General features: G+C 45.0%; 1 protein-coding gene across 3 annotated transcripts in view; it reads left to right on the forward strand.

Annotated features, from left to right (window-relative positions):
* LOC146790039 (alpha-N-acetylgalactosaminidase-like) overlaps positions 1-21,144 on the forward strand; it is a 154,287-nt gene that overhangs the window by 105,113 nt on the left and 28,030 nt on the right. For all 3 annotated transcript variants that reach the window (XM_085628371.1, XM_085628370.1, XM_085628369.1), the window contains 2 exons: positions 930-1,107; positions 11,740-11,834. In XM_085628371.1, coding sequence (XP_085484497.1) covers positions 930-1,107; positions 11,740-11,834 — 273 coding nt within the window. The remainder of the gene's footprint in view (positions 1-929; positions 1,108-11,739; positions 11,835-21,144) is intronic.

Raw genomic sequence — 21,144 nt, forward strand, 5'->3', positions numbered from 1 at the left:
TACCTTGGCTTCAGGAAACTAACCTTTGAGAGGACTTGGCTGCAACAAAAGATGCAAAAGCCTGCTTCTTCTCCTCTCTCTGCCCCAACAGACTTTGCAGCATAACCTGGAAGTGTCTGCTGAATCCTGTTCTCTGCTGGAATAGTACAACACACAGGCTCAACCACGCATGTCTGGGATCCCAGAGACCTGAAGGCCGAACATAATGGGTAATCCCTTTCTTTGTAGGCCTTCAACCTTGCCCTAACATCTCGAAGCAGAAGGATATTCTTAAATGTTCCAACCAGGGCACAATAAGACATTAATAAAGTCATTGCGCTCTCAGGATAGGCGCTCTGCTCCAAACGCAGACAAAAAACAGGATGTGTTCTCGGTGAGCCGTCCCCAAATATTGGGGAATTCAGGAAGAGGGTAAGATATTTGTTTCACTGCTTGATGGGGGCTGGCCTTTGGAAGAAAGGCTTCAAGTCATCTGTACTTTTCACCATTCCAGAATTCTACCTGTTGCTGCTAACAACTGCTTCCCATGATTTTCACACAACTTTGAGGGATTGTTTGAGTGCTCAAGGAAAGGAGATACGAGGGGCAGGGTTGTATACTGCCACAGCACCAAATCTAGGAATATTTTGGGCATATGTTTTCTTTCAATTGTCTTAAACTGTGGAGACCATTAAATTGCTGTTTTTGTTGTTTTTGTACATATAATGCCTTTTATAGTTTCGGGTTTGAAAGATTAAACACAAGCAATTTACTTTCTACTGGGTTCATTGAAGTGCACCCATGTGTTCTGAAATGCACTGAATACTAAGGAGCAGAAGCTGGTGTTTTCATGGTTGGTTCCACATAAAAACAATGCATTATTACCATGGCATTCTGGTGTTAAGGGCATTTGAAACACAAACCATTGTGCCTTTTCCTTCCTTCCATAGGTGCATTCTAGAGGACTTAAGCTTGGCATCTACAGTGACATTGGTAACTACACATGCGGCGGCTATCCTGGCACCACACTGGAAACCATCAGCACCGATGCCAACACATTTGCTGAATGGGGAGTTGACATGTTGAAATTTGATGGCTGTTATTCCAATTCATCAGTTAAAGTCATAGGTCTGTTATAATTTTTCCCAACTCGCATTGGAATGCTTGTGAAATTTATATTTGTTTGTTATTGCTACGCTTAATGTGCTGAGGTAATGGGTTTGCTATTGCCAGCATTCCTTATGGCATGACATGCATTGGGAAAAAAGCACTTCGTGTTTTTTGCATCAAACCCATTCCTATCAGAGCCTAAACAGGTCAATGCGGCTTGCAGTAAAAAAAATGTGCTGAGCTTGTAATCTTTTCAATGTGAATAGCGCAATAAGGAACTAATCCGGATATACAGCAAGATGAGGAAACAACCATCTGTGATTAATTAAGAGAATGCAGTGCCCCGGTACACAAGTGTTTAGATAACTTTGATGGTATCCAAAACTTTCTTTACATTTCTTTTTATTGAAGTTCAAAGATATGTTTCCTCAACAGGCCACGTATCAGAATTAGTTGCTCACCCAGTCTAGGGCAGAGGTATCTTGATGCTACATTTTACGTAAGCACAAGATCTGTGTATGTGCACATCTCTAGATTTCGAGTAAAAGGGATCTGGAGTCCTCCTATATATGACGATTGTTTACATGAAACAAATCTTCAAGTGGACCATGAAAGCAAAGCCAGGCAAGATTTCCTATCCATGCAGAGCATATCTTGAAGTCGCCTTTTATTCTGCATCATACCATGGGCTGCAGCTATATGGGCTTCTATCAGTGTCCCTGTGGTGGACTAGTTAATTGCCTATCATGTTCATTATTACAAGTCCAAAGTTTCCTCATCAGTCGTCCTTTCTTCATAAAGTGAGTCCTCAACCTAGGACCTGAAACTCACTTTCCCTTTTAAAAGAAAATAGTGCCAATCTTCAAATGAATTCCTCCTGTTCCAGTTGCTAGAAGGACCTCTCGGATTTGCATGACTTTCTATATATATTACCAAAACTGGTTTCTCTTGGCTAAGGCCACACAGTTCAATGACTGTACCAAAGAAATGTGGACTCTGAGTAGTGAATATTACCAGTAAGTAATTGGGCAGTTATAATCGTCATAGTCTTTAAGTAAGCGTCCTTATGTATGAATTGAAATTTGAATATTATATACCAGGTCTCTCTTGATGTGCATAGGAATCATGCACTTGTTTTATGCTCCTTGTGGGAATTAAGTAGGTTCAGTCTTTGAGGGGTACCGTCAGTGGACTCAATGCCAAATAAAAAAAAAAAGGTGTTATTTGCCCCTTTTCCTCTTTCCTACACCACATTAGCCATTTACTGAACTTATAAAATACATCTGTGGTCCTAGGTTTATCTGTTCCCAGTAGGACCTCTTTGTTCTCTACCCTCGACAGAAGCATCGCTTCCCAGATTAAACAGATAACATTTATTGGCAGCCTTTGATTCTGTACTCTACTGGGAATCACATGTGCGTTGAAAAGAGAAGAATGTTACAGCCAGTTCATAAAACAGGCAGAATGCTACGCACCCACAATTGACCTGTCCTCACAAACAATGTCATTTCTCTGGAAAAGTTTAATGGCAGATTATCCGTGGTTTGGGGCATTTATTTATCACAAACCTCATTATACTACTTAGCTCTTACAATAACCCTTTCTAGACTCTTCCCTCCTCTACCCCTCCTGGCTCCCCCAAAACCTCATTTTACTACTATGATCTCCCAAACAACCCTTTCTAAATTCTTTCCTCATGTATCCCTCCTTTGCCTCATCTCAAACCTCTTTTTACTACTATGATTTCCCTAATCCCTTTCTAGAGACTCTTCCTTCCTCCATCTCTAATTTTACTACTCCAAAGTTTCATCTTACTATTATGATCTATCATATAACACTTTCTAGACTCTTTGCTCTTCTATGCCCTCCATTATCCTATTCAATCTAACTGACAGACTCACAAGTCAACTGCTCAAATTAGCACATATTTCCCTATACTAAGGCACCACTAAACCTTTTTGGGTTCCAAAGTAGTTTGCTGCTTGGCGAAAAGCCCTTCCTTAGGGGAAGTATGCGCTATATAAATACAATTACAATTTATCTGAAATGTGATTAGTGGAGGAAAGTAGTATCTGCTTCTTATGGTTACCTCCACTGTTTGCTGATGTCACACTGTTTTTGGCCTAGTCTGACTGGGATCCTGCTATACAGGACCCCAGTCTATCCGCTTTCTCCTGTAAATTGTTATGCATGTACTTTAGGTGCACTCCAGATTGAATTCTGGGGTACCCTTATCAGTCCCTAGTATATGGTACACCATGTGCCCAGGGCAGAGGCCTCCCATGGGCTGATGCATGTATTGTGCCACCCTTAAGAGGCCATCCATATTGACATGACAAGCCTGCTACAGCAGACTGTGTAAGCTGGTGCTTGCACCACTTACTTAAGATATAGGTTCACTATATCTGTCTAAATCACTACACTTAAATACCTATCAGTCACCCCTATTGCAGGCCTTGACACTCCTAAAGGCAGGGTGCTGGGTTTTACGTGAAAAGATGCCCCTACATGAGCAGAGCCCCTCTGCAGCCTTCGGAGGCAATTCTCCGGGGTTGTCTGTGATGCAGCCAGACATATATGTTTAAGTGCATTATAACTTCGCGGTAAATGCTAACTTTAAAACGGCTAGTTAGAAACATGTCGTGTTTTGGTGTCAAACATCTTGGAATCATACCTCCCCGCCAGTAACTTGCGGGAGAGGTATGATTCCACCCTTCTAAAGGGACATATGTGGGTCACCGGTATACCCGGTACCAGCTTTCTCGACCTTGGCAATACAAAATGGATGCTGCCAGCCACAGACACAATTCTGCTCTCCTGCTGCTGAGCCAAGCTCGCGCAGAGCAAGGCATGACAATAGGTATCCCGTCAGACAGGATTTGGTGTATTGGGACTGGATGGGTGCACTCTTAGACTGCCAGAAAGTCTGCACTGGGGGCACATTTTGTGTCCCTGTGCATAGTCCAGCTCAAATCAGTTCCAGGAGCCATTTGCTCCTGCTCTGGCGTGAAACTGGACAAAGGACAAGGGTGTAGCCATCCCTCTGTCCTGCCCCTCCCCTAGAAGGGTCCACAGAATCTTTCCAACCCCTTCCCATGGGTATAAAGTGGGTAACGTGGCTACAGGACTTCAGATTTTACCTGGACAAGATTCTGCCAATAAGAAACCAAGTACTTTGACTGCCTGCACAACGCTGGACGACTTGTGAAACTCCCTTGGAATAAAGAAGTTACTCCCCTGCAAAAGCAGTCACCTAAACACACCTGACCGGTTTGCTTCTCCCGAGGACTCTGAAGATTTCAGCAACACAGGAGGTGGGTTCCTGAAGGTCCTCGAGCTCGATCTGCTGTTTCAGCGATTCGGAGACCAGTATCCCTCGTGGGGACTGTGCAACCCGAACTCCTGTGTACTATTTGCAGTTGCATATGCTTAGTGACGATTCCTGAGCCTGTGCTTTGTACTCCATGTAGTCCTGACCCCGAGCAGTATTTGCACCGAAGATTTCCGGCCTCCACTCCATGAGGTGTCCTGTGGGCTGGTGCTTTGCAGACTTGCTTGAGGTCTCCTCGCGATCCCTGGTCCGTTGGCCTGTGGGTCCTGGCGAGGGTCACCTTGTTAATTCTTGGGCTTACCTGGTTGCTCCAGACATGCCCTGACTCTCCATTGCTTGGAGAGTACCGTGGATCTTGCTGGTCCACACTGTAACCTGTTTCCTCTGGCCACGTGGGTTGCAGTTGCCAAGGCATGTTGCTCAAGCCGGACATCGATCCCTCAGCTCTCGACATCCTTCGTGGGACAGCTCACCTCTGGACTTTGGTCATCCTCGACGTCTCCTGGTCCCCGTGGCTGCAGAATCAAGCAACTTGTCTTCACCCCTGAAGCACTCGACATCTCTGGGCATTCGACTACCGAGCCTCTGGTCACCTGAAGTGACCCAGACTCTGTCCCCTCTGCTTTCAGGTTCTTCTCACCTCTAATCCAGGCTTGGATTCCACTGGACATTCTTCACCCTCCTGGCAGCAGGACCTCTTTGCAGCTCTCCATTGAAAACGACGAAGGTTTCTGACACCACTTGACCCCTATGCACCCGGCTCCTCTGGGATAGGTAACAAGGGTACTTCAGTACTCACAGGTGGGTTGGCCTTAGACCCTCCTAAGTTCCAAGGGGTTTGCTCGAAGTCCTCTTAGAAGTGTCCTTAACTTGTAATTTTCAACTGTGACTTTCCCATAGAATTGTACGGAGCACGCGTCTGTTTCTTCTCACTGCACCCGTCCTCCATGGGCTCCCTGTGTCCCTCCTCTGGGTGGTTCCTTGGGGTCCCAGTGATTCTACGTACTCTAGGCCCTGTGTCTATTAGAGTCGTTGTTGTTACACCATTTTTTTAGTATTTGGTTCGGTCTCCCCCTGGAGCCCGCTGTGCATTTCGCTATTTACAAATGTTCTGTTGATTAAGTATTGTGTGCTTTGTGCCCTAGTCTCGTGTAGAGAATAGTAGAGAGTGTTATATTAATAAATACATATTTTTTATATCAAACTGTGGGGTTCTCCTTTCATTTAATCATTTAGGAGGTGATAGTCTGGTAAAAACAAGCTGCTTTACATTCCTTCAAGATTAAGCCTGAAGGCTGCTCTCCATAGCTACCTCTAGGATAGCTTTCAATAAGGTTATCTTTAACCTCAGACATCATAAGGGTTGTGTGGCCTGGTACAAGGTGCCCACTTTAATTAGTGGACAACATATACCAACCCACCTTCTCACAATTAGCGCCCTGAGTCTGCTCCTATCAGTAGAAGTAAGTAACCCAACCAGAGCTTTTCATCTGTGCCCTAGCTCCCTCCCCTAGTCATCAGTAAGATATAGGTCTTTATCTAGGTTCAATCCCTTATGTGTACTTATTGCTGGTCATAGGATACCATATTCGTTATCTGTGACAAGATGTATGTCACCATATTGAGTTTCAAAATATCATCCTGCAATAATATTGTATTGAGAATATTGATCTCCACAGTAGTGTGAAGGTAGATATATAGATTAGCTAATATTAACCCCTTCCTGCATTCCTTGAGGATGCACATACTGTCACAGTATGTAGATGCAATGTTCCGACCAGTAAATCTATACAGCTCTCTATATGCTACCTTCACCATATCGTGGTAATCCACTTTCTGGATTTGATATTTAAATCTCTAAGTAGTAGTAAATTCACCAATGATGGCTGCTGGTGTTATTAGTTAGAATACAACCCATAAGCTAATGTAAATTGGTCCACCACCATCCTATTTCTATTTACTGACTTATTTTGTTCTCTTTACTTACAATTCTGTACCCCTGTTTTAGTTAATATTTTCAAATCGACTCTGGTTCAGTGGCGTGAAACACAACTTTTTGGCATCCACTCTGTACTCATTTGCACTCGTTAATGTTGAAGTCTTCTACTTTACATTTTCCCACGTTCTCAGAATGTGTTTACTTGGATCGTCACTCTGATACTCCTAGCTTTTTACATTGTTTTAGATTCTATTCATCCTCTCTCTTTCTCATACATTTACTCTTTGTTTCTTTTGTGATCAACCTGATTCGAAATTATTAGGCTGGAAAAAGAAACTTCACTGTTGTAGAAGGGTCAAGACTGATTTGCATATGGCTATTTCCAAATTGAGGTGGGATGTTGTGAAAAACAAAGATTGACCGGGATGCGGGCCGAGTAATTAACAGTGGCTGAGATTGACTCAAGCATTCCACCCATCACTATACACTTTTTGGCCAGCAACAACGCCAGTAGTACAAATTAATACTGGATTCTCATGTTTGGGTCTGGGCATATTATATTTAATAATCGGAGCTCTATACACACATCAATTTTAATGGAGTTACCAATTTTTATTTTCATTGTAGTTTTTTTCTTCTAATAACCAGAGGTTATTGAATTTAGTAATACACAGCTTCATCTACAAATAAGTACAATAAAAAAATATATCACTCCACTGTATGTAATCGTTGAGCATCAGCGGTCACCCAACCAAACTATATCTTTACAGAGGCAGTCTATAGTGGGTACACCACCCTGCCCATATCTTCTCGTGTTTTCGAGGGCAACCACGGGCCTCATAGATGGGTCGTTCTTGGCACGCGCACCTATCTACACCCTTCAGCACAACTCCGCGGAGAGGGGGCCACCCTGCTCCTCCAGTAGCGAGCAATGTCCCTCTTGGCTACCTGGGACACCAGCCCAATAAATATCCTCTCAGCACGGTATTCACCAGTCACTTTAACAACGTTCCCCGGGGCCCCAACTCAATATTGTAACGCTGGCACTTGGAGATCTCTCATGCCACTCCTTTCCAGAAAGGCATCGGGCGCGGACAGGACCATGCCATATGGAGAAAAAAAATTGCCACATGGGGCTTGGCAACGTGTACAACCAATTTAATCCTTTCTGCCCATCCGCTGCAATCGTCTCAGATCAAGTAGGTAGCATGAAGGTTGTTGACTTGGATCGTCCGTAATCTAGAAGTAATAGCTAATTTCTGTGGGGCAAAACAAGCATCTCTCCAGTCCTCGTCCTTCAGTACTTCCACTCAGCCCTCCCATTTACGGCAGAGATGCGGGAAGAGATCTGGGGCATTGATTATCAGGTGCTGATAAATCGTAGAGATCGCTCCCCTACCCAGGAGGCCTGTCAGAAGCTTTGCTTCAAGAGGGCTGTATTCAGGGATCTAGATGTCTGCTGGGATATGAGTGAAAAGGGAATGACACACGTGTAAGAAACGGAAAAACTTCACACATAATAAGCTATATTGTTCTTGTAGTTATTGAATGGACCTCAGGAGCTGCCAACCTTACGGATGTCACCCAAGTAGGTAATGCCAATGCGGTCCCATTGAGAGAACCCAACAAGGTCGGCAACCTGGTGTAACCAGGTGCCCCGCCACAGAGGTGTCATATCCGTGAGGCGACGCATCCAGCGGGTGAGTCACTAGGCCGCCCTCCAGCAGAGCACCATCACCCGAGTGGAAGACGGAACCACGGTGGACAACGGGGTGCCAAAATTGGAGATCCAATAGACCGTCAAAACCCATAAGATGTAGTTCAAGCCGGAAAGGCAGGGTCATCCCATCCCCCACTGAACTTCTCATTCACTGGGACCAGATGGGCAGTGAAATAGGCAAAGAAGTCTAAGGCAACAAGGCCTCTATCAAATGGCAATTTCGAAGCCGCTGTAAAGGCCATGCGATGGCGCCCACCCGCCCAAAGAAAGAGGTCAATTTTGAAGTGAGGTAGTGGAACCATGCACGGGGAATTGGGTAGGGATAGATCGCCAGGGCATAGAGGTATCAGGACAAGCACATCATTTTAAATAAGAAATACGTCCCATAGGGTAAAATGGGAGATGGCTCCACTTGCATAAATCTCGGTCCAGTGTCAATTGAAGCGGAAAACCAGTCCAGGTCCAGAAGGAAGGAAATGTGGATACAAAGGTACATAACATAATTTTGTCTAGTAGGAATATCGGGGCACCTGGTCCGTCCCATTCCATCACCAATAACCGACACCAGAACAGACTTTCTAGCATTCACCCAAAGGCCCAACGCCTCCGCATATACTCGAAGGATCTTGAGACACTGAGACCCTGTTGTCTGAGGGTTGCTGAGGAAAAGCAGAATATCATCAGCGAATAAGTCAATGCAGTCTTCTATACCCCCCCTCTCTGCCCCCACTCTCCAGTGCCAGCACAGGACCAGTGCATCGTATCTGGCAGGCCAATGGATCTATGGCAAGAGCGAAGAGCAGCTGGTACAAGGGTCAGCCGTGACGCATGCCCCTACAAATTGGGGTTGGTAAAGAGAGGATCCATTTTTATCAGTAAACGGATTTTATTGGTTTTATACATCCTGCATTGCATCATTACAATTATCCTAGCCAGGTCGGCCCTATAGTTGTTTTACTGCAAATGTATAGAATCAAGGCATTGCAATGATACAATCTTAACATAATTCTAGAAACTGCCTCCCTCTGAGTCAGTACTGTATAGCATGTGCAGGCTTAATTTGTGGTGTAAGCAGAGTTCCTCCATTATACCCAGGTAGGGTTGGGGCAGTCATATACAAATCTATTGTCACGTTGGTCTTTTAAAGGTCTACATGACAGGCCTAGTGAGTAAGGGAGTGCACTCTCAGGCGTGTTCGGATCAGGATTGGACAAGTCTTCCACCAGGGCCTCTCAGGCTTGGGCCACCTCTATGTTCCCCATCGCCCTCCTAGCTTCTCTCAGCAATAGTAGCCCATCGCATCCTGCCCACTTTAGCAGTTCCCTCCTCCATATATGTAATCTGGGACCCCCCCCCCCCCCCCCCCCCGGGTTTATTCCAGCTCCTCGCTATCTCGCGAGTAGCAAGGACAAACGCTAGGTCTTGAGTTTGCTTGTGACTTGGGGCTTAGCTGTGTGGGGGAACCATCCTAATAAGCAGTGGGCCAGGGTATGTGGGTCCTCTCAATGGCGTCCTCTACCGCATATAAGGCTCCTTCCTAAAACTCATGCAATCTCGGGCAGGCCAAAACATATGGAGTATGTGTTCCCTCTTTTCCCCACGTTACGTAGGATCTATGTAGGACATAATAATTAATGCGCTTGAAGCGCGTATTTCTGGAAACCATGGGCACCTTGGCTAATGTGTTGTCCCAGTCCTTTGCCATAATCGGGGTGTCAAAATCCGCTTCCCACTGAGACTGTAATTTCTCCAGTGGGCGCTGCTGTTCTGCATGTAGTGCTCTGTACAGGCAGGACACTGCCCTTACGGTGCCTGCAGTGACCGAGCCATATAATAGCAGCTCTGCTGCGACGGGCGTTCAGTATTTACCGTACACCAATAGCTGCCGTGAGTGGTCTGTGCAGCAAGAAATGTCCGCGAGGTAGGTCAAACTCCCTGCGGAATTCCTCAAAGGGGAGCAACTTTGCGTCCTTATGAAGATCTCCCATCTTCGTCGCCCCAGCCTCAACCCAGATCCCGCCAGCTATCTCCATGGGGGGAGTGCTCTCCGCATGTCCGGAGGTAATTCAGGGGAATAGGGAATCGACGCCAGCACTTAGCCTGTGCTTTGAATTCATGCGAATCACCTGCAGTCAGTCGGCACACTCCAAGGAACACCAGCAGTAGAGGATCCGGTTGACTCGGACCTATGCAGAAGGGGCAGTATACACCAATTTCAAAGACTGAGCCGAACCCCGCATGCTGAAGCACTGCCTCGAGAAAGGAACAGGAGACCATATCAAAGTCCTTTTGAAAATCAGTCAGGAGCTGAGCGAGCTCTCCTCCCAAGTGAGGGGCTCTAGAGAGGGCTTGGTGCACCCTTCGAATGCAATGGCAAGTGCTCTTGCATAAAGCCGCACTGGTCTAAGTCCCCCAGATATGTGAGGGGTCGGCGATTCTGCTCGCCAACATCTTTGCAAATTATTTTCATTGTAGTTTGCCTCCAGCAGTTCGTCAGTTTCACATGCCCACTCATATGGATAAATGTGACTTCTAGTGCCTTATATGTACGCATATCCGGATAAATTCAATATGCTTACTTGGGGTCCATGTAGGTTAGGTGTAAAAAGATTCAATTCATAATTTTAAATATAGCATTGCCAAAAATGTTTTTCACTGAGGCACATATTCTATCCAAAATCTCTGTAAATCACCCTCCCATAATTGCTGCATACTTTCTCAGGATCTTCTTGCTATCTTTTTTCAGGGCCTTCTAGAGAGGTTATGCCAGCTCCCAACTCCAATTATCAGCAATGCCTCCAGGATTTCTGATGTAGCATTGGTACTGGGGAAACCAGTCCTGGGTGCTGGGGAAGCCAGTCCAGATTTTTCTGGTTGCCAGGCCAGCCTCACATCTAGAAGTAGCTGTATGGGGCACACTGCAAGTGCCTCTTGTGCCTCCCCATAAGAGATGAATATTGCGGGTACAAGGCCTCCAGGGTACGATATACCCGTTCCAATACATTATGCTATTAAAATGGCCTTGCTCATTTTTTTCCCCGCAGCTGTAGCCACCAAATTTTCTGTTTATTTGAGAAAGAAGGGTGTCCTAGCACTCTGTTGTCCTCTGCCTCCCATAGTGATTTTGTCGGCCATACTATATAGCTGTAGGTCACATTTACATCCCTCATGAACAGTACCTGCAGCTATTCCACACCTGCTGAGCATCCTATTTTCCAATTATCTATGTCTTCGCACCATGTAACACGCTGCAGCTGCGCCGCAGTAGCATAATTCAAGATCAGGTAGGCTCATTCGACCTCTTTGTCTATTTTCAACACATTCACACCCACCTCGCTTCTCTTCATTGACCACACTAATCATCTCTCCAGCTCTTTCAGCATAGATCGTGGATTTGGGCGTAACGTGTTTGGGCATAACGTGTTTTGATGCACATACAGGCATCGAGGCAAAAGCACCATTTTAGCCATCGCAGTCCTATCCACTATAGACTGGGGGAAGTGTTTCAGAATTACATGACTCTTTATGCCCTGCATCATCCTCCTCTTAGTATATTCACATTGCCTGACAGTGGAATGTGTGATTTGCATACCTAGGTACCAGCTGCTCGTTATACATCATTATGTTGACATTGTTTTTACACTTTCTCCTTTTGCTTAGGGTATCCAAAGATGAGTAGTGCTTTGAATGCTACTGGGAGACCCATTTTGTACTCATGCAGCTGGCCAGCGTATGAAGGTGGACTCCCGCCAGAGGTACAGCTTTTTCCTGCAAATCCATTGTTTTTATGTGTCGATAGCCATGTCCTAGCACTCTCCCTAATCTCTGCACTTGCATGAAAATCAATAATGCCTTCTTAAGGCTGTTGCCGCACTGCCTGCCTTGCATGTACACCCATCCGAGAGGCCTCTTGCACAAAGATTGAGCTGAAGACACCAACCCTACTGAGGCAGCTAAAGAAATATGAGCGCAACAGACTCACTCAAAATTGTAAGTCTAGTCATTTCACAAGAAAAAAATATAATAGAAAGTGTTTTTAATATGAGATAAATAGATCTATAGACATATAAACAATCGTATGTAAGTATATACACACACTCACTCGTAACCCCCCCCCCCCCCCCCAATAGTCTTTGGGTCCTATTCCTCCATTTGTCTGGTTAATTGCCATTCACATTTAGTTTCCACCCAGCACAGCATGGAACAATCGATAAGGCCACTCCAGCATTTGGTTCTCTTGTGCTGAGCTTGCCAGCCACTACTTTAATTTGCCAATGCTTTCATCTTTCCATTCTGTATCCTTTTTTGTGTGAATCTTTCTAAATCGACTCTGGTTCATCACAGAGTACCCAACCTTTTGTCATCCACCCTGGGATCATTTATCCATATTTATGTTAAAATCTAATATTTTACATTTTTCCACGTTCTCGAAAGGTGTTGAATTGGATCGTCACTATGATACTCCTAGCCTTTCATATAATGTAGATGCTACTGAGTTAGCCATTTCAGTTTCTTCGCATCTTCTCTTTTTCTCACATATTTACATTTTTCTTGTTCTTTTGTGTTCAACCTGATTGAAACTTGTAGGCTAGAGAAAGGAACATTCCTCTATTGGAACAGGGTGAAGACTGATGTGGCATGGTGTGCAAAATAACGATGGACAGGGATGCAGCATCGAGTGATTTACCTGTCACTAAGATTAGCTCAAGCATTTCATCCATCACTTTTTTGTATACACCTTTTGGACAGCAACAATTCCAATATTGCAATCTATACGGGATTCTCATGTGTTTTTCCCATTACTGATTTTATTCATTTAGTTTTCACCCACCACAGCGTACAGCATGGGGGTATGTATAGCCCACTTGCATTTGGATCTCTTGTGCTGAGCCACAGCTTGCCAGCCACTCCTGTATTTTGCCAATGCTTTTCTCTTTACATTCTGTCATCTTTTCTTTTCTTTTTTTTACAATTTTGTTGTCCTCCTTGTTTGGTTAATCTATACCTTCAAATCGTCAATAGGACCTTTTTGTTTGCACCAATAAGAACCAAATTTTCCTCTTATGCATGTTAAAACTAAAAAGACTTCTCTGTACTTTTTCTAAGCATGAGTGTCTGCTAGGAAGCGCTTAATGTTCTATTAAAATTATAGGGTTCTTTTCTTTTTTTTTTTTATTGCAATCATATGGCCACCATGTTTAAGAAGCAGCATGTTAATTTTTATAGTGAATACTTACAAATGTGTTATTAAATTTCCTCAAATGTTAGGAATAAACAAAAAAAGTTACTGTTTGTATGTTAACACATAGCTATGACATGGAAGTTCCGATAGTTATATTTTTTTAAATCCAAACACCAGTAAATAAACAAAGTCCCATTGAAAGTTTTAAGTTAAGGTTTTTAAACCGTGAGAGTTGGACTTGGCCCTATTTGGCTAAAGTTCCCTAAACGTTTTGCCTCTCCCCCCCCCCCCACCCCCCCCCCGACCTTTTTTCCTGACATGGAGTTGCCAACTTAGATGCTTTGGGCACTTTGCCACTGCTGATCAGTGTCAAAGTGCAAGCACTCCCTGTGTAAAGTGTAATGGTAATTGGTTGTCCATAATTGGCATGTTTGTCTTACTAGTAAAGTGCACTATGTGTGCCTGGGCTGGTAATGCAAATGCTACTAGTGGGCCTGCAGCACTAATTGTGCCACCCACATAACTATCTCTGAGAATAGATCTCAGGCCTGCCACTGCAGTGCCTGCGTGCAGTTTGTTAAACTGCCCTGTTGTCCTGACAAGTGCACCCACTTGCCAGGCCTTACCTTCCCTTTTTATGCACATCAGACACCCCTATGGTAGGCCCAAGGTACCCCCCTGGGCAGGGTGCAGTGTATGTGAAAGGTAGGACATGTACTAAGGTGTGTACCATGTCCTTACAGTGAAATACTCTCCATTTCATTTTTCACTGTTGCAAGGCCATTTTGCCCATAGGAAAGAATGGGGGAAGTTGTGTAATATGTTTCTAGCCTATCGTCCCATATGTTTAAAATGGGGAGGTGAAGTTTAGTGTGCCTGAACTCACAATTTAACAACACATCTTTTTGTGGAGGTGGTTTTTGAGTTGTGTGTTTAGAAACCACGCTTTTTGAAGTGGCTGTTTTTTTTGTTTTAACATTTCTGTGTGTCTCTGCCTGTTTGTGGATTGACTGTCTGGATTTGAATGTGACAGGATCTAGGGAATGTCTTGACCCAGGGGAGGAGTAGGTGAGACAGCCCTGGCTGACCTGCATCTGGAGTGTAGGGGGGGAGGAGTAGCCCCTGGAGGTGAAGAGGCCTGGGCTGCTGCCATAAAACAATGGCACCATCTCCTGCTGAGTGATTGAGGATCCAGCCCCCACTATCCAAGGAATGAGGTGTCACTGGCAGGGAGACACCCAGAACTGGTTTGGCCAGGGGTCAGTGCCCCCTGAACACAAAGACTTCAAAGACATTTAGGGGGGTAACTATGAGAGCTGAAACCACTGGACTTTGGACTCATCAAGACTGAAAAGGATTGAAACTACTTTGCGGTCAAGAGGAATCTCTGCCAAGGAAGAAAAGCTGAAGAGACTGAAGAGAAGGACTGACCCTTGCTGTGTGTTCTGGGGCTGGCCTGCAGCTTGCTGCTTTAACTAAGGAGAGGCTAAGGGACTTTGCTGTGTGCTGTGTCTCCCTGCTTGAAATCACCTCGCTGTGTGCTGTGTCCTGAAGTAACTTTGTCCCCAAGGGCCCGAGGAGAGCTGGCTCCTTGTTGTAGAAACTCAGGAACATAAAAGTTTCCAAGTGTGTCTCAGCGGCGCTGTGTGCATGTGCTTCGTGCAGCCTGAGACCGTCGTAAGAACTGCCCTGTGATCGTGTGCACCCGGAGTCCAAGGGAGTCTCTGCGACGCTGTGTGCTTCGTGCAGCCTGAGACCTTCGTGAGGATTGCCCTGTGATCGTGCACACCCGGAGCTCAAGTGAGTCTCGGCGACACTGTGTGCGTGTGTGACCTGTTGCAGCCTGAGACCTTCGTGAGAATTTGCCCCGTGACTGTGTCCCGGAGCAGTCTTGTTCTCTGCGTCGATCGGCAGCGTAACAAGAAGTGCTGCGATCGTCATTGCCATCGGCCCGGACCGGCATCCCCAGAGGAGCTGTGGGAATTCACCACCGCCGGCCCGAGCCTGCCTTTGCCAAGGAGAGACCTCGAACCATCACCGCCGGGGGTCCGAGTTCAACTGCCCAAGATCAACGAAGTCGCACCAGAGGCCCATGCTGCGAGGAGAGGAGAGTGAGATCGCACCCCCAGGTAACGCTCAGCGAGCATGCGTTGCCGCCTGGGGCGGGGTGCGGGCTACGAGAGAAATGCTCTCGGCCTTTCCCATCTTTGCAGCGCGAGCCTCTGCTTAAATCCGTATCGCGGCCCGTACTTGCTGAGGAGTGGCAGTACCGGGGCCGAAGTGTGGAGCGGCACTTTTTCCGTCATAACAGTTTCTGGGGCATATTTGGCAGTAGCTGACCACAGGTCAGTAAGAGTGGCATAGAGACCGTCCAGAGCACATTGAGCGGTGCCAAGTACCTTATTTTTGCATTACGAACTGCCTGATTGTTGCATTACGAAGTGCATTATTTTCTCATTACGAACTGCCTCATTGTTGAATTACGAATTGCATTATTTTTGCATTATGAACTGCCTGATTGTTGCATTACGAATTGCATTATTTTTGCATTACAAACTGCCTGATTCTTGCATTACGAACTGCATGGCATTGCATTAGGACCGCATTAGAGCATCGTGAATTGCTCATTAATACTGCAAGAACCTACCAGTGCTTGCTGGCCTAATAACGGGCAAGGTGAAATATTACAAATATGCATATGTTGGATTCTTATGGTGTGGTCTTCTCGTATATCTTTTTTATATAAACATATACTTGTTTTTATGACACTCGTGTGGAGTCCATTTGTGGTGTTATCACTGTGTTACTGAGAGCGTGGTTACAAATACTTTACACATTAGTCTTGGAGATAAGCCTGGCTGCTCGTGCCAAGCTACCGAGGGGTGTGCAGGGGCTATCTGAGAAGGTGTCCTTCCTTTCCTAGACTTGGAAGCAAGGGTCCCTATTTGGACTAAGGTACCTACCTCAGCCAACTAGAGACCTCCAGTTCTAACAGTGACTATTTGTCACTGGCTTACAATTAAGTTTGATCGGAATATTTTAAGAACAAAAACAGCATTGGGTAGTTAATCTGTTTATTGCATTTTTTTCGTTCAGAAACAGTATACAGATGTAAATTATCAACCAAACTTATAAGACCAAGTCAACAATGGCTAAGGCCTATGGGGGCCAGTTTTAGTCCTGGAGGCCGGTTTTGCAGCAATGCTGCTGCAATATCGGCCCCCTTTAACAAAAGCGAAAGCATTCCCCCCCACCGCCCACTCCCTGCCGGCGCTTCTCAGTAGCAGCCCCCTCCCGGGGTCAGTCAAGCAGAATTGCCAGGGCTAGTTTCTGTTCCCAGTCCGGCAGTGGTTGTCCCCTCTATTGATGTTTGCGGTGTGCAACGTCAGTGTTTTTCTTTGAGCAGTATAATATGTGCCTACTAAGTTTGAGATAGTTATGTTTTGAAGTGCTTAGCCAAGATTCCCACTTCTCTCCTATTCAAGTCAGGAAAGAGAATCCACTTATTTCAGTCTTCATCGAAAAGCGTCAGTGTTCATGTCATTTTAGAGATGAGCTGTACCTGTGTTCCATGTGCCTCAGACATAATTAGTTTTTTAAGAAGTCCTGCATCCCAATTACCAGACACATGATGCTCCAAAGAAATATCTTGACCCTAGTCTTGTCAAGAAATACAAAACACTTTTCAACTCCCCTACCTCAGGACTCATCCATAATGGTGGTCTGTCCAAACCATGCTATGCATTACAAAAAAACTACTTTGTAACTTTCTGCAGAACAAACTTCCAGACGGGAGTGATGGGGACCTCCATCTTAATGGATCCACATCAGTGCCCCCTACTTCGACCACTAAACTTTCAAAATATTGGCAAAACCAGAAGTCTCCATTTTACATATTAAAGAGACATTTTACATGTACATACATCAATGGAACTCATGTACTTTTCCCACCACCCCCTCAAAAAAAACCTGGAAGAGATGAATAGCAACATTCAAAAGAGCCCTGGGATGCATATAAAGTAAACAGCAAATTATGCAAAAAGGATATAATGTTGGATCATGTGATCATACTGGTTATAATTCATATGCAATACGATATGTCAAATACAGTATTTCAGAGGTTTCTCCAATCCGAGAATTCTGCATTGGATTCCACCTGTGTGAGATCCTCTTGAGATGATTCCGGCCACTCACAGTTCCCTCCTGAAGGATCATGGCATCCAGTCCTGTACAATCCGCCTGGCCTTGCTTCTGTGAGAGTACGTGTCAGGCCACTACCTCCCATGATCTTTTGTTGAGGCTTTGGTTGCTGCCAGGTACCTCCATCCTTCTCAAGATGATACAGGTCGAGCCAATCCCAGACTTCCAAAGGCTCTGCATAGAAATGTGAAGTATCATCCGCCATAATTTTTTGTCTGTACAAAATGGGGTGGTGATGGACGGAGCATCAGAACCAGTCAAACACTCACACCCAGTCAACAGATCTGGGTTTGATCCATCACCGTTCTTTAGCCCACTCTGCCACCCCAGTTCAGACATGGCCATCTGCAAATCAGTCTGACCCTGTGCCTCATGGGAACAGTCCAGCCCGAACTACCAAGCCATGCCTTCCCTGGACCGGAAACCAGCTTCCTAGGATTCGTTTCTGGCATTTCAGCCGTCTTCAGCCAGGCTTGCTTGAATCCAGTGGCAAAGTGAGCAAGGGACTCGCGTCTGAGCATACCCTGCCAACTTATGGCGAACAAAGCGGTACAAAAGGGGGTGGTGATGGACAGAGCATCAGAACCAATCAAACACTCGCACCCAGTCAACAGATCTGGGTTTGATCCATCAAAGGGAAGGCATGGCTTGGCAGTTCGGGCTGGACTGTTCCCATGAGGCGCAGGGTCAGACTGATTTCCATATGGCCATGTCTGAACTGGGGTGGCAGAGTGGGCTAAAGAACGGTGATGGATCAAACCCAGATCTGTTGACTGGGTGTGAGTGTTTGATTGGTTCTGATGCTCTGTCCATCACCACCCCCTTTTGTACCGCATAATTTTTTGTCTGGTAGGGAAATGGAGCATTTAACGTATTTCAGCCTCCTTGGGTGCTTTTTTAACTTCCAAAAAGGAGGTGCGTTTAAACTGTACAGCAGGAGTGTACATTTATGGCACATCCAAAGTTATCTGGCAAAACGGAGAATTCAAAATGGTCTAGTGTAATTTACACCCAAAAGCTGGTAAAATAATCAAGCAGTCATGATGTTTACAGCAAGTAAACCACTGGGCTTGGGCTGATTGCACAAATCCAGCACAAATGAGTTTCAGGCCAATGCAGTTATAAACTTGTATTACATGAACAGACCTTCCTGGGGATGAGAATAAGTCAGTCAAGCTACAAGTATACACTATTGAATCCAGCAATACAACAAAACTCAAAGTACTAGGAACGCACCATAGGAGGGCATGCTTCCAGGCCGACAACCACAGGAATTCGATGTGATGTACTCAAGTGCGTCATCCGTAAAGGCACAGTTAATTATGTGCAAACAACTGTTGAGATTAAAACGTTTGTGACAAGTTAATCCCAGTGATTTTCTTACTGGGATTAGAGCATGAAGGCGCTGACTGAGCTGGGACGCACAGAGTCCCAGAATTTCTTTCACCTAAACTCTTTGCTCAAGCGTGGGGCTCTCCTTGTTAGTTCAGGATATTTGGAGAGGGAATGGGACTTGTGCATTCATCTGTTTTGTTGTCCTGTGATATTTTTCAAGGATGTCATAATCCATCTCAGCCACCAATAAGGACTGGCAAAGTGTGGCCCATTGTCATTTGCCAGCATCGCACAAAACAATTTGTGTGAAGGTATCCTCCATAGCAGTGCATTTCTTTAGCCCAATTTTACTTGCATTTATTCATCAAATTAGTTGATGACACAAGTCAGAGTTTTGAACTAAAATTGGCAACACATTAAATGCTTAAACTCAATGTAAGGGATGGCGCAATACATAAGCAGACACTTGTCATGAGCAAGAAGTCCAATAGTAGAACACGTATAAGATTTTCAGGCATAATAGTTTTGGTGGCTCTTTGGGGCCAGTTGTGGACTTTCCTAAACATCAATGTACCTCCTACATTTAGCGTACATTCACTGCTCACACAGATCCCAGATGGTGTGACCCCTATTGGAGTAGATTTGAATGTGTTAGTTGATGGTAATATTACAGGCACCATATAAATTACACAACTTGGTAATTGCCCTTTCGTGCACTTTGTATTATGTTTGGGTTTGTGTAAGGCCTGTGGGGGACGTGGCATTCATCCAAAAATTGACATATTACTCGGTCGTACAAGAGTCATTCTCAAGACTAAACTACTTTTTTTTAACGCATGCATCAGATGCTCACTAGGTGTGTGGAAAGGAAATATCAGCCATAGACTTTTGTTTCACTCCAAAGTTTTACTTCAAATTGGCTGTGCGAAGGAGGCCATATCTGGGTTTTAATTTCTGATATACTGGTGGCTTATGGGCAAGCACTTTGATTGTCTGAACAAAGAAGCTGACACCTACATTCAATTAAATGTGGGATACGTCAAATCTTATAGGACATCTTGAAACATATCTTTATGGGGAAGGTAATGGAATATCTCCAAAACTGGAACAAAGAAAAACTGAGTAACAGCATGGAATAAGCACCAGTTTTAAAATTAGATAAGTGATATCTGGCTTCGGGAGATTGAGTGGCACCAAAACGTTTGGAAAAAAGGGGCCTGCCTGCTGGCAGGTGGCAATAGATGACACCAGGTTTTGTAGAAGGTGTCTCAATGATGCAACTATAAATAAGGAGACAAAACTGGAAAGCTTGTCACACAGCATGGGCCCAGAAACAAAAAATGCTACCTATAACAGGCAGATGGCATAAGCGTTCACTGATTAATTTCTGGCCTTCTAGAATATGTAGATAAGCTTCTTTTGACGAAACCTGGGGAAGGGAGTGAATCACTTGAATGTGTGATTTCTGCTGAAGAATTGTCAGAGGCTCTTGGACAGCTCCAACCGGGGAAAAGTCTTAGACTCAATGATTTCCCAATAGAAATGGTTAGAAGGCTCACCAAAGAAACTGATCTGCACGTGAGGGACATGGTAGAAAAGAAACCACAAATGAGAAGATGGCATCTGTGAATTTAAACAAGGCAGTCATTATGGTAATCCCAAATGTCAGTTGTTACATTGAACTCTATGCTTCCTATCTGACCATTTTACTGCCTAACATTGATTCGGTAATGCTATCAAAAACTTGGAGGAATAAACTGGTCAGAATTATTGGTTTGCTATTCCACCCATATCAGAGTGAATTGATGCCTGGTGGGTCCACTTTGTACCAAATGTCGCCTCCATAATGTTCACATCCTAACTCACCTGAGTTGCACTATCTAGGCCATATCATCACTTGACTCAGTTTCCAGCCCTGCCACTGAAATGAATGGGAGGTGCCAAATCTGTTCAAAATGGGTTAGCCTGCTGCAAAGAATTGCTGTCAACTTTCCATAGCATAAAAATTCCATGTTTTACTCCACTGTAGCTCTAATATTGGCCATTCAGGGCCCTTCCATCTGTAGGTCACCTTAAACCTCCCAACCATCAATAGCTGCGATATGAGTCTCCCCACTGGTGTTACCAATAGATACAGGCTCTCGTCACCCACCTCCCACAGCAGTACCAACTGAGGGTCTACCGGAAGCTGAACAGTAGTGATCTCTATAATCTTCTGCCCCACCTGAGCCCAAAGTCATGGAACCCAAGTGCTCAACCACAGCATGACCAAGAGTGGTCATGTTGAGAGGGCGTAGTAAACCCAGGGGTAAGTAGCCCGTTGGCTACTACCCTATACTCCCCTAACA

This window comes from Triturus cristatus, chromosome 10 (assembly GCF_964204655.1).
Source record: "Triturus cristatus chromosome 10, aTriCri1.1, whole genome shotgun sequence".
Taxonomy (NCBI): Eukaryota; Metazoa; Chordata; class Amphibia; order Caudata; family Salamandridae; genus Triturus; species Triturus cristatus.